Genomic DNA, 12,247 nt, shown 5'->3' with positions numbered 1-12,247 from the left:
ACCCTCCTCCCCCTGTAGGAATGTGGCCGCCGGGTGATGATGTCATTTGATTTCTCGCTCTCTGAGTTTCTCCTCAAGAAGGGTAGGGAGATTTGTGTCGCTCCATCCGTCTCTCTCTCTCTCGACGATAACAACATTACAGCTAGCCATCTAACTAATAAGCTTACAGTTATGGCCCTGGTCTACACTGCTAGCCATACAGCCATTTAGCCTGCAGTAAAAATGGGAACATATTTATTTAACGGTTCAACAGTTGTTTTATTTTTTATTTTTATGTTGGTTGGAAGGATATGGCTACATGCAGCTCATTCACATCAATTCCATAGGGGAGAGTGGTGTAAGTTGAGTCCTTTTTTCTTTACATTCAGCAGCACTACATCAAGGGAAATACAGTATTCTTTCTAACAAAGATATCTACATGTATTTCAGGATGTTGTGTGTCCCTGTAAATAATCAGAATTCATGTGAACATTACAGTTTTGAAAATATAGCTTGTCCCAAAAAAGTGATCTCTTGGTACGTTGAGCCGCGGGACAGGGTGAATTAAGCCGCCTACGATTTTTTTTTCTGTACTGAATTAAATATCACCACTACCTTTTTAAAACCATGTCTATCTTTACTTCCCAAACACAGTTCAAAACAGTCACAATCACTTATTTGGAAATCACTGTGGTGAATTATTGATTCATAACGATATTGATTTCGCTAGCTAATTCTAGGTTACTACAAAACTCCACTTTGATAATTCTGTATACCGTAGCCCTTGATCAGGGTTAGAAGCGGCCTGCCATTGTTAGTCCATGGTAGTCACCCTTGGTTACCCTTCAAGTATTCTTTGTCATTCATTTGCATGCTCGTTTCAGAAAGGACGGGCTGGATTATTTTGAAGAGAGGAGTTGTGAAAAGCCCAGCATATTCATGTCGTCTCATAATGTGTCAGACACTTTGACCATGAATTATCATATTACCCTGCACTGCTCCAAGGGGTTGTCATGGCCACTGTGTGTCTATCATTGTGTCAGTGGTCCTCACTGGCTGTAGCCATGGTAACAATGTCTGTAACGGTGGTTCAATACAAATAAAGCACTTGAGATGTGAAATATGTGAGATTAGCCCAAGAGAAGAGGACAAAGAGAAAACGCACACATACACACAGAGCGACAGACGGACAGACAGACAGAGAGAGAGACAGAAAAAGAGAGAGCGTAGAAATTATTCTCTTCCCTTCATTTCCAAATAAATTGGTTTCTATAGCAACCATTTTACCAGGGGCTGTAATGATAGAGGGAGTGAGAAATAAAGAGCGGGAACAAGGAAAATAAATAAGAGAGGAGAGGTGGAGAGGTAGAGAGGTAGAGCAATGGGAGGGAGGGCGTGATTATTTCTGAGTATGTGCCACTGACAGACAAAGGAAAGAGGGGAAAGGAACCGAGGGTACATGGTGACAAAGGGACAGGGAAAGAGAGGAAAGGAACCGAGGGTACATGGTGACAAAGGGACAGGGAAAGAGAGGAAAGGAACCGAGGGTACATGGTGACAAAGGGACAGGGCAAGAGACGAAAGGAACAGAGGGTACATGGTGACAAAGGGACAGGGAAAGAGAGGGAAGGAACCGAGGGTACATGGTGACAAAGGGACAGGGAAAGAGAGGAAAGGAACTGAGGGTACATTGTGACAAAGGGACAGGGCAAGAGAGGAAAGGAACTGAGGGTACATGGTGACAAAGGGACAGGGAAAGAGAGGGAAGGAACAGAGGGTACATGGTGACAAAGGGACAGGGAAAGAGGGGAAAGGAACTGAGGGTACATGGTGACAAAGGGACAGGGAAAGAGAGGGAAGGAACCGAGGGTACATTGTGACAAAGGGACAGGGAAAGAGAGGGGTCTTGGAGTATTGTCAAGGGGAGGATAGAGAGAGAAGATGACAGAGGAGGGGGAAAATGGGCACAATGCATCAGACAAAGAAAGGAGTCTCCCCTCTTTTTCTTTCTCCTTTTCTTCCCCCTGTTCCTTCTCCACCTCCAGCCAGTCACCTTCATTTGTTGACTGACATGATGGGAACATGGTCCCTTTTTCTCTCCCTCTATCTTTATGCCATATAACAGTATTGCCATGGTGATACTCTGTAGGTTATACCCAGTCTAGTCTACCATACCGCCATGCGGTTATTGTTAGACTCAGGTGGTGTCGGGCAGCAACAGTGGCACTCCTAACCTTGTCATTGTGCCCTTACCCGTAAACCGATCCTCATCATCATCCTCATCTTCATCACAGTTTTGTCATCCATCCATCTCCTTGATTTGCCATTTCGGTATTTCAGATATTTAAGTATCACCGACCGCTGTCCACACATAGGAAACAGAGACGAATTCCACATTGAATGGATAAGATAGTAAAAGTGAATATGGATAATATGGTCTGAAAGGGAACAGAGAGAGCAAGACAGAGACAACAGTGCGCTGGACAATTATTGGAAAGGTGGAGGGAGGATGAGGTCATGATTAACGTTTTGCAGAAAATGGTTGTATCAGAAACAAGGGAGGGTTTCGACAGACACACACACACACACACGCACACACCCTCATGCATGCACACACACATACACAAAAACACTTTTTTGGGCAGTTACTTTAGACGTCAGCTGTTGCTATGGCGACGCAAGTCTGTGATCCAACGACAGAGCAGGATTGGCTAAACTGGAGAGAGGAAGAGAGGCAGAGGGACTGAGAGGGAGAGAGGGACTGAGAGGGAGAGAGGGAGGAATACATGGATAGACAGGCAGATAGAGATCATTAGATTGATTGACGGATCCATACAAATGTGATTTTATCAAACGTTATTGCTTGAACAGGATTAATAGCATGCACTCAATTCATTCAGGCACATCAGACAAAGCCCTGACGTCATGACATCATGTAGCCTTTTGTTTGCTTGGGAGAGAGGAAAACTTTGAATTCCAAAAAAATGGATTTTTTTTAGGTTGATTGCGTACGTGTGGTGAGATAGCTAGGGGCAGCACATCCTATCTAGGAATTAAAGGCGCATGTATTCTGTCTTCGTGGCGTTCTTATTAGCACGAGGGGGCTAGGTTTAGGCCTACTGTGATAGAAGATAAAGCACCACATTTCACACAGAGCGAATGCAAATCTGTAACATGTTATGTTGTTGTTAAGATTATGGGATTGTGAGGCACTAGAGGTGTTAATTGTAGGTCTCCGTGCTATTTGACTGTGTGGTCAGGTTTTGGTGTGTCAAGTGTGGCTATGTTGACAGCAGGGCTTGGTTTATCTTAGTGTCTGTGTGGATAGAGTTTGGTGACCATGATGTCTCTATCCGGCCACATCATCACCAGCCAATGTGGTCAATGTTTGGTTTGACCGTGTGTGTGTTGATGTGTGTGTCCTATTTCTATGTGGTCACCGGTCAGGGTTTGACTGTGTGTGTGTCTGTGTGTGTGTGTGTGTGTCTGTGAAGACATGGTATAGGATGTTGTTGTATGTCTGTGTGGCAAAGGTTTGGTCGTGTGTATGTGCGCGTGTGTGCGTTTGTGCGTGTGTGTGTTCATGCGTGCATCTTTGTGTGTGTGTTTCATTAGGGCTCTGTGTGTGTGTGTGTGTGTGTGTGTGTGTGTGTGTGTGTGTGTGTGTGTGTGTGTGTGTGTGCGCGCGCGCCCGGTCAGGGTACTTTGTGACCATGTCTTTGTGCGGTCAGGGTACTCGGAGTCTCTCGATGGCATCTGGGGATCACTGACTCAAGGAAATCAGGACACTCTAAATTTGTCACTGCAGCATAACCCACATAATAAAAGAATACATGAGCTTCCTCTCTCTCTCTCTCTCTCTCTCTCTCTCCCTCTCTCCTGTCTTTTCTTTCTTTCCATCTGCCTCTCTCTCTACTCTCTTTGTATAGCTTTTCCACGTGTTCTCTCCTGCACAGACACTCACATATTGAAGAATGATATGAGCAAGTAGTATGGAAATACACAGAGAAGAGGCCTACAAAAAGACCATACAGATTTGGGCGAGGATCTGTATTTTTTTTTTGTGTACCCCTAATGTAAGCATTACCTGGGAAGCTGCTGTGTGCTCTCCTTGTCAAGCTATTGAAATAGCCTGACATCCCCATTGTCCCAGTGTGTAGTCTGCATTCCCACTGTGGATCTTGTTTGTGGTTTTAAATGACCGTGAAGGGAATACCTTGTCCAGTGGTGTTTTAGGTAGCGGGAGTGATGCCTTGCCTGCTCTGTGGCTGTTTGGTCCTTAGTTGTTGTTGGAACATAGCATTACGGCCTCATCTCAGTGGTCAGAAGAGGGTAACAGATTAGATAGCGTATCTAGCGAGCTACGTTGATTTTATCTGACTGGGTAGGAGCCCTAATTTAGAAGTTTCCGTGGTCATCGCACAGCTTATATTTGGACTAATGGTGGATCACATTGATATTGTCACTTTGGGAGCAGTATTTTCTTTAACGTGGTGTGCCACAGGGCTCAATTCTAGGACCACTGCTCTTTTCTATTTTCTGTGATTGACTTGTAGGCCTATGCTAGATATACAAATGCAGATAATCTCTATCTACATTATGTTTTACGTTCTCTTTGGAAAAATGTATGTTCTGTTTCTGTCTGAAGGCTTTTCTATTATTGACTGGGACATTATTTATACATGGCTGTGTTTTTCATGATATCAGGCATATTGTAGGCTACCTCCTTAAATCACACAAATTCAATCAGGTTGGGGGGGTTAGAGTATGTCCACACGTGAGAAAGAGAAAGATAGGGAGGGAGTTAGAGAGAGAGACTTGAGGTCATGGGGGGGGGGGGGTGAGCAGGCATATGCCAGTTGTTAAGAAAGTGAGAGAGATGGGGACCTACAGAGGAACGCTGGAGGGTTCAGAGAGAGAGAGGGAGGAGAAGTAAGAGAGAGAGGGAACGGGGGAGAGAGAGAGAGAGAGAGAGAAAAATAGCCAAGCTAGAGGGCAGATATTTAATATGATAAATGGGTTGTGACAGTGTGGCTCTAAACCCCTCCAACCACTAAAGAAGGAGGACGACCACGGAAATAGAAAACAGTATGGCTGGACCTACTGAGTGGCGCAGCATCTAAAGCACTGCTTCGCCACTACAGACCCGGGTTCGATCCCAGGCTATGTCACAACCGGCCATGACCGCGAGTCCCATAGGGCGGCGCACGATTGGCCCAGTGTTAGGTGAGGGTTTACTTGGCTCATCGCGACTCCTTGTGGCGGGCCGGGCACCTTCAGGCTGACTTCGGTCCTCAGTTGAACAGTGTTTCCTCCGACACATTGGTGCAGCTGGCTTCCGGGTTAAGCGGGCAGGTGTTAAGGAGCGCGGTTTGGCGGGTCATGTTTCGGAAGACGCATGACTCGACCTTCGCCTCTCCCGAGCCCGTCGGGGAGTTGGAGCGATGAGACAAAATCGTAATTGGATCGCAATTGGATTGCATTTGGATATCACAAAATTGGGGAGAAAAGGGGGTAAAATACAAAATAATTTATTAAATTGAAAGCAGTATGGGAAAAGGACATATACAACATGATGTGTGTATACAGTACATTCAGAGAGAGTGAGAGGATGAGAAGGGAAGAGAGAGAAACAGCACCAAAAAGTGAGACAGAAGTGCGACCTTGATTGTCATTATTTCATTGTTCATGCAGAAAGCGGTATGAAAAAATGACATATACAACACATGTATACATTTATTACAGCTATCCACGTTCAGAGAGGGAGAGAGAGAAACAACACATAATTAAATGGGAGAAATGCGACTTTGATTGTCATTCTTTCATTGTTTACTAGGACACGTAGCAACAGCATTATAGTGTAGACAAGAGAAAGGAAACAACACAACCGCAGTCCAACTTGGATTCTCATCGTTTATCGGCCTTCTATTGGACAAGCAGTCACAACACTTCATCAGATGAATACGCACGGTTTTATACTGCAGAAAGAACTGTGGTGGCTCTCAACTGAGAGCTGGAACAGCCCTGTAGAGTAGAGACAATGACATGTACTGTAGTTAGACGCGAGATGGAAGAGAAGAGAAAGAGAGAGAGAGACAAAGATAGAGAGGTTTAAGAAAAGGGAAGCCATGAGGCTGGGAGACGGGGGGTGAGACCCGATGGGTTATATCCCTAGGATGTGATCTCCCTTTCTTCTCCTCCATTCTCCTCTCGTCTCCTCCCTTCTCCTCTCTTCTCCTCTCTTTCCCCTCTCCTTCCCTCCTGACTCAGCTCGTCTCACAACCTCGTTCCCCCTCTCTCTCTCCCTCCATTGTTCAATGATTTTTCTCACTTTTCCCTCAATCCCTTTCCGTCTTTCTTTATCTTAATGCACTCCCTCTACATCTCCAACTTGTTATCTTTGTCTTCTGTTGAAGGAGAAAGAGATACGATCTCAAACACACCATCTGAAATTGTAGATCATTGTAGATTAAGAAGAATTTAGCTTGTAGTCTGTCTCATATTACCACAAAAACTCCAATGAGTGAAATGCTCCTCTTTGGCTTCTACAGTTTATTTGTTAATTCTCAGTTTGTGTATAATGACGCTGTATGTATGTACTGTAACAACAACACAGCTGTGTATGTAACATTAACACATGATGTTTGCAACCATGTTTATGCACTCCTCTCTCTCTCTCTCCATCTCTCTCTCTCTCCCTCCCTCCTTCTCCTACCCCAGTGTGGACAGCGCGTTTCTCCCAGGAGCCAGCGGACCAGTCGGTAGTGCGGGGCCAGAGGGTGATTCTGTCCTGTGTTGTGTTTAACTACTCAGGCATTGTGCAGTGGACCAAGGATGGACTGGCCCTGGGCATCGGAGAGGACCTCAGGGGTGAGACTAGTACAACTCTAACACCACCCAAGTCAAAACAACACCCAAAGCCCAACACCCGAAACCCAGTCTAGTTGCCTTCCTGAAAAAGCCTCTCTATGTCTGTCTCTCTGTGTCTGTCTCTCTGTGTCTGTCTCTCTGTGTCTGTCTCCCTTTGTCTGTCTCTCTGTGTCTGTCTCTCTGTGTCTGTCTCTCTGTGTCTGTCTCCCTTTGTCTGTCTCTCTGTGTCTGTTTCTCTGTGTCTGTCTCCCTTTGTCTGTCTCTCTGTGTCTGTCTCTCTGTGTCTGTCTCCCTTTGTCTGTCTCTCTGTGTCTGTCTCTCTGTGTCTGTCTCTCTGTGTCTGTTTCTCTGTGTCTGTCTCCCTGTGTCTGTCTCCCTTTGTCTGTCTCCCTTTGTCTGTCTCTCTGTGTCTGTCTCCCTTTGTCTCTCTGTGTCTGTCTCTCTGTGTCTGTCTCCCTGTGTCTGTCTCTCTGTGTCTGTCTCTCTGTGTCTGTCTCCCTTTGTCTGTCTCTCTGTGTCTGTCTCTCTGTGTCTGTCTCCCTGTGTCTGTCTCTCTGTTTGTCTCTCTGTGTTTGTCTCTCTGTGTTTGTCTCTCTGTGTCTGTCTCTCTGTGTCTGTCTGTGTTTGTCTCTCTGTGTCTGTCTCTCTGTTTGTCTCTCTGTGTTTGTGTCTCTGTGTCTGTCTCTCTCTTTGTCTCTCTGTGTTTGTCTCTCTGTGTTTGTGTCTCTGTGTCTGTCTCTCTGTCTGTCTCTCTGTGTTTGTCTCTGTGTGTCTGTCTCTTTCGGTCTCACTCTATGTCTTTCAATCTCAGTCTCTCAATTCAATTCAAAGGGCTTTATTGGCATCGGAAACATATGTTCACATTACCAAAGCAAGTGAAATAGATCATTTAAAAAAGTGAAATAAATAATCAGGAATTAACAGTAAACATTACACAAAAGTTTCAAATGAATAGAGACATTTCAAATGTCATAGTATGGCTATTTACAGTGTTGTAACGATGTGAAAATAGTTAAAGTCCAAAGGGAAAATAAATAAATATAAATATTGGTTGTATTTACAATGGTGTTTGTTCTTCACTGGTTGCCCTTTTCTTGTGGCAACAGGTCACAAATCTTGCTGCTGTGATTGCACACTGTGGTATTTCACCCAGTAGATATGGGAGTTTGTCAAAATTTGATGTGTTTTTGAATTCTTTGTGGGTCTGTGTAATCTGAGGGAAATATGTGTCTCTAATATGGTCATACATTTGGCAGGAGGTTAGGAAGTGCAGCTCAGTTTCCACCTCATTTTGTGGGCAGTGTGCACATAGCCTGTCACGGTTGTCGTAGGGTAGAGTGGACCAAAACGCAGCAGGAATATGTGCACTCATCTTCTTTTTATTAAGGACAAAGAAGGTAAAACCAAAACAAACACGTACACAAAAAAACACAACGACGAATAACAGGCCGGTAAGGCACAAAGCTATACACAGCACAATCTCCCACAAAATACCAAAACAAACACATACCTATTTATAGGACCCTTTATCAGAGGCAACGAGAAAACACCTGCCTCCAATTGAGAGTCCAACCCCCAATAAACTAAACATAGAAATACAAATGACTAGACTAAACATAGAAATACATAAACATAGAACAGTGCCCAAAACCCCGGAATAATAAATCAAACACCCTCCTATAAACACAACCAGCCCGAACCACATAAAACAAATACCCCCTGCCACGTCCTGACCAAACTGCAATAACAAATAACCCCTTCTACTGGTCAGGATGTGACAGTACCCCCCAAAGGTGCAGACCCCGGACGCACCTCACACAAATAAACAAAATAACCCCAAAACAAAATAAATCCCCTAGACTAAAGGGAGGGAAGGGAGGGTGGCTGCCGTCACCGATGGCACTCGTGCATACACCCCCCCCTCCCCAAACCTCCTACATTGGAGGTGGCTTAGGCTCGGCCCTAAAACCACCCCCTGACCAGTCCACTCCTCCCAAATACCTCGGCCTGACACATGTCACTGTAGACCCTGTGCTATACTTTATGAGCTCTGGACTGTAGGACGACTCTATGAGCTCTGGACTGTAGGACGACTCTAGGAGCTCTGGACTGTAGGCCGACTCACTCGGTTCCGGACTGTAGGCCGACTCACTCGGTTCCGGACTGTAGGCCGTCTCACTCGGTTCCGGACTGTAGGCCGTCTCACTCGGTTCCGGACTGTAGGCCGACTTACTCGGTTCCGGACTGTAGGCCTTCTCACTCGGTTCCGGACTGTAGGCCTTCTCACTCGGTTCCGGACTGTAGGCCGTCTCACTCAGTTCCGGACTGTAGGCCGTCTCACTCGGTTCCGGACTGTAGGCCGTCTCACTCGGTTCCGGACTATACACTGTTGCCGGATACTCTGGACGGGGTACTGTTGCCGGATACTCTGGACGGGGCACTGTTGCCGGATACTCTGGACGGGGCACTGTTGCCGGATACTCCGGACGGGGCACTGTCTTCGGACACTCTGGACGGGGCACTGTCTTCGGACACTCTGGACGGAGTACTGTAGCCGGAAGCTCGAGACTGAGCTGATGCACTGGAAGCCTAGTGCGTGGTGCTGGTACTGGAGGTATCAGACTGGAGACACGCACTTCAAGGCTAGTGCGAGGAGCGGGAACAGGCTGAATTAGACTGGGCTGACGCACTGGAGGCCTGGTGCGTGGTGCTGGTACTGGATATACCGGGCCATGGAGATGCACTGGCGGTCTCGATCGCACCTCCTGCACAACCCGTCCTGGCTGGATGGAACTAGTAGCCCTGCACAAGCGAAGTGCTGGCACAGGGCGAACTGGGCTGTGCAGGGGCCTGATGGTTGCCGTGCGTAGAGCTGGCGAAATCGTGCGCATTTCCGCATACTCCGGCGCTCTCTTCTCCACCTGCTTCTCATAAAAAGCACAGGGAGCTGGCTTAGGTCTACTGCCTGGCCCAGCCAAACTACTCGTGTGCCCCCCCCAAAACAAATTATTGGGGGTGCCTCTCCGGCTTCCTAGCCAGCCGTGTTCCCCAGTAGCGTTCCCGGTCCTCACCAGACTTCCTCCATGGGCCCTCTCCGGCCAAAATCTCCTCCCACGTCCAAAACTCCCGATAGTCCATATAATTTTCCCATTGCTCCTTACCCCGCTGCTTGGTCCTTGGTTGGTGGGAGATTCTGTCACGGTTGTCGTAGGGTAGAGTGGACCAAAACGCAGCAGGAATATGTGCACTCATCTTCTTTTTATTAAGGACAAAGAAGGTAAAACCAAAACAAACACGTACACAAAAAAACACAACGACGAATAACAGGCCGGTAAGGCACAAAGCTATACACAGCACAATCTCCCACAAAATACCAAAACAAACACATACCTATTTATCAGAGGCAACTAGAAAACACCTGCCTCCAATTGAGAGTCCAACCCCCAATAAACTAAACATAGAAATACAAATGACTAGGCTAAACATAGAAATACATAAACATAGAACAGTGCCCAAAACCCCGGAATAATAAATCAAACACCCTCCTATAAACACAACCAGCCCGAACCACATAAAACAAATACCCCCTGCCACGTCCTGACCAAACTACAATAACAAATAACCCCTTCTACTGGTCAGGACGTGACATAGCCTGTCTTCTCTTGAGAGCCAGGTCTGCCTACGGTGGCCTTTCTCAATAGCAAGGCTATGCTCACTGAGTCTGTACATAGTCTAAGCTTTCCTTAATTTTGGTACGGTCACGGTGGTCAGGTATTCTGCCACTGTGTACTCTCTGTTTATGGCCAAATAGCGTTCCAGTTTGCTCAGTTTTTTGGTTAATTCTTTCCGATGTGTCAAGTAATTATCTTTTTGTTTTCTGGTGATTTGGTTGGGTCTAATCATGTTGCTCTCCTGGGGCTCTGTGGGGTCTGTTTGTGAACAGAGCCCCAGGACCAGCTTGCTTAGGGTTCATCTCTTAGGTTTATCTCTATGTACAGTAGGTGACGACTTTGTTATGGAAGGTTTTGGAATCTCTTCCTTTTAGGTGGTTGTAGAATTTAATGGCTCTTTTCTGGATTTTGATAATTAGCGGGTGTCGACCTAATTCTGCTCTGCATGCATTCTTTGATGTGCACAGAAGATGTTTTTGCAGAATTCTGCATTCTGATTTAAAATGTTGTGTTTTTCCCATTTTGTGGATTTTCGATTGGTTGAGCGGACCCCAGACCTCACAACCATAAAGGGCAATGGGTTCTATAACTGATTCAAGTATTTTTTGCCAGATCCTAATTGGGATGTCGAATTTTATGTTCCTTGTGATGGCAAAGAAGGCCCTTCTTGCCTTGTCTCTCAGATCGTTCACAGCTTTGTGGACGTTGTGCTGATGTTTAGACCGAGGTATGTATCGTTTTGTGTGCTCTAGGGCAACAGTGTCTAGATGGAATTTGTATTTGTGGTCCTGGCGCTCTCTCTCTCTCTATCTATCCATCTCTCTATACCTATATCTCTGTATTATACATATTAACTACTCATGGTGTGATTTTGGTAACGTACAGGAACTCAAGTCCTTTTGTTCACCCAACCTAGAACTACCTCACAATCAAATGTCGACCCCATTACCTCCCTAGAGAATTTTCTTTGGTTAGCGTCACAGCCGTGTATATTCCACCTCAAGCCGATACCCCGATGGCTCTCAGGGAACTACACTGGACCTTGTGCAAATTGGAAATTGCCTATCCTGAGGCTGTATTTATTATAGCTTGGGACTAAAGCAAATCTAAGGAAAACGCTACCGAATTTCTATCAACACATCGCCTGCAGTACTCACGCTTCAAAAACTCTCGACCATTGTTACTCTCCCTTCCGGGATAGCTACAAGGCCCTCCCCGCCCTTCCTTCGGCAAATCAGAGCATGACTCCATTTTTGCTTCTCCCTTCCTATAAGCAGAAACTCAAACAGGGAGTATCCATGCTAAGGTCTATTCAGCGCTGGTCTGAGCAGTCGCAATCCGTGCTTCAAGATTGTTTTGATCACACGGACTAGGATATGTTTCGGGTTGCCTCTGAGAATAACATTGACGTATGCACTGACACAGTGACTGAGTTCATCAGGAAGTGTATAGGGGATGTTGTTCCCACTGTGACTATTAACCTCTATGGGCTAGGTGGGACGCTCAACAGCCAGTGTAATCCCGTGGCGCTATATTCAAATACCTCAAAAATGCAAAAACTTCAATTTTTCAAACATTTTACTATTTTACACCATTTTAAAGACAAGACTCTCATTAATCTAACCACACTGTCCGATTTCAAAAAGGCTTTACAACGAAAGCAAAACATTAGATTATGTCAGCAGAGTACCCAGCCAGAAATAATCAGACACCCATTTTTCAAGCTA

At 45.8% G+C, this 12,247-nt stretch overlaps 1 protein-coding gene across 2 annotated transcripts in view; it reads left to right on the top strand.

Moving 5' to 3' along the window:
- Positions 1 to 12,247, top strand: part of LOC106608745 (kin of IRRE-like protein 1) — a 40,910-nt gene that overhangs the window by 5,468 nt on the left and 23,195 nt on the right. For both annotated transcript variants that reach the window (XM_014206855.2, XM_014206854.2), the window contains exon 2: positions 6,700 to 6,849. In XM_014206855.2, coding sequence (XP_014062330.1) covers positions 6,700 to 6,849 — 150 coding nt within the window. The remainder of the gene's footprint in view (positions 1 to 6,699; positions 6,850 to 12,247) is intronic.

This window comes from Salmo salar, chromosome ssa07 (genome assembly GCF_905237065.1).
Source record: "Salmo salar chromosome ssa07, Ssal_v3.1, whole genome shotgun sequence".
Lineage (NCBI taxonomy): Eukaryota > Metazoa > Chordata > Actinopteri > Salmoniformes > Salmonidae > Salmo > Salmo salar.
The sequence above is the reverse complement of the archived record's forward strand: the minus strand, read 5'-3'. Positions and strand labels throughout refer to the sequence as shown.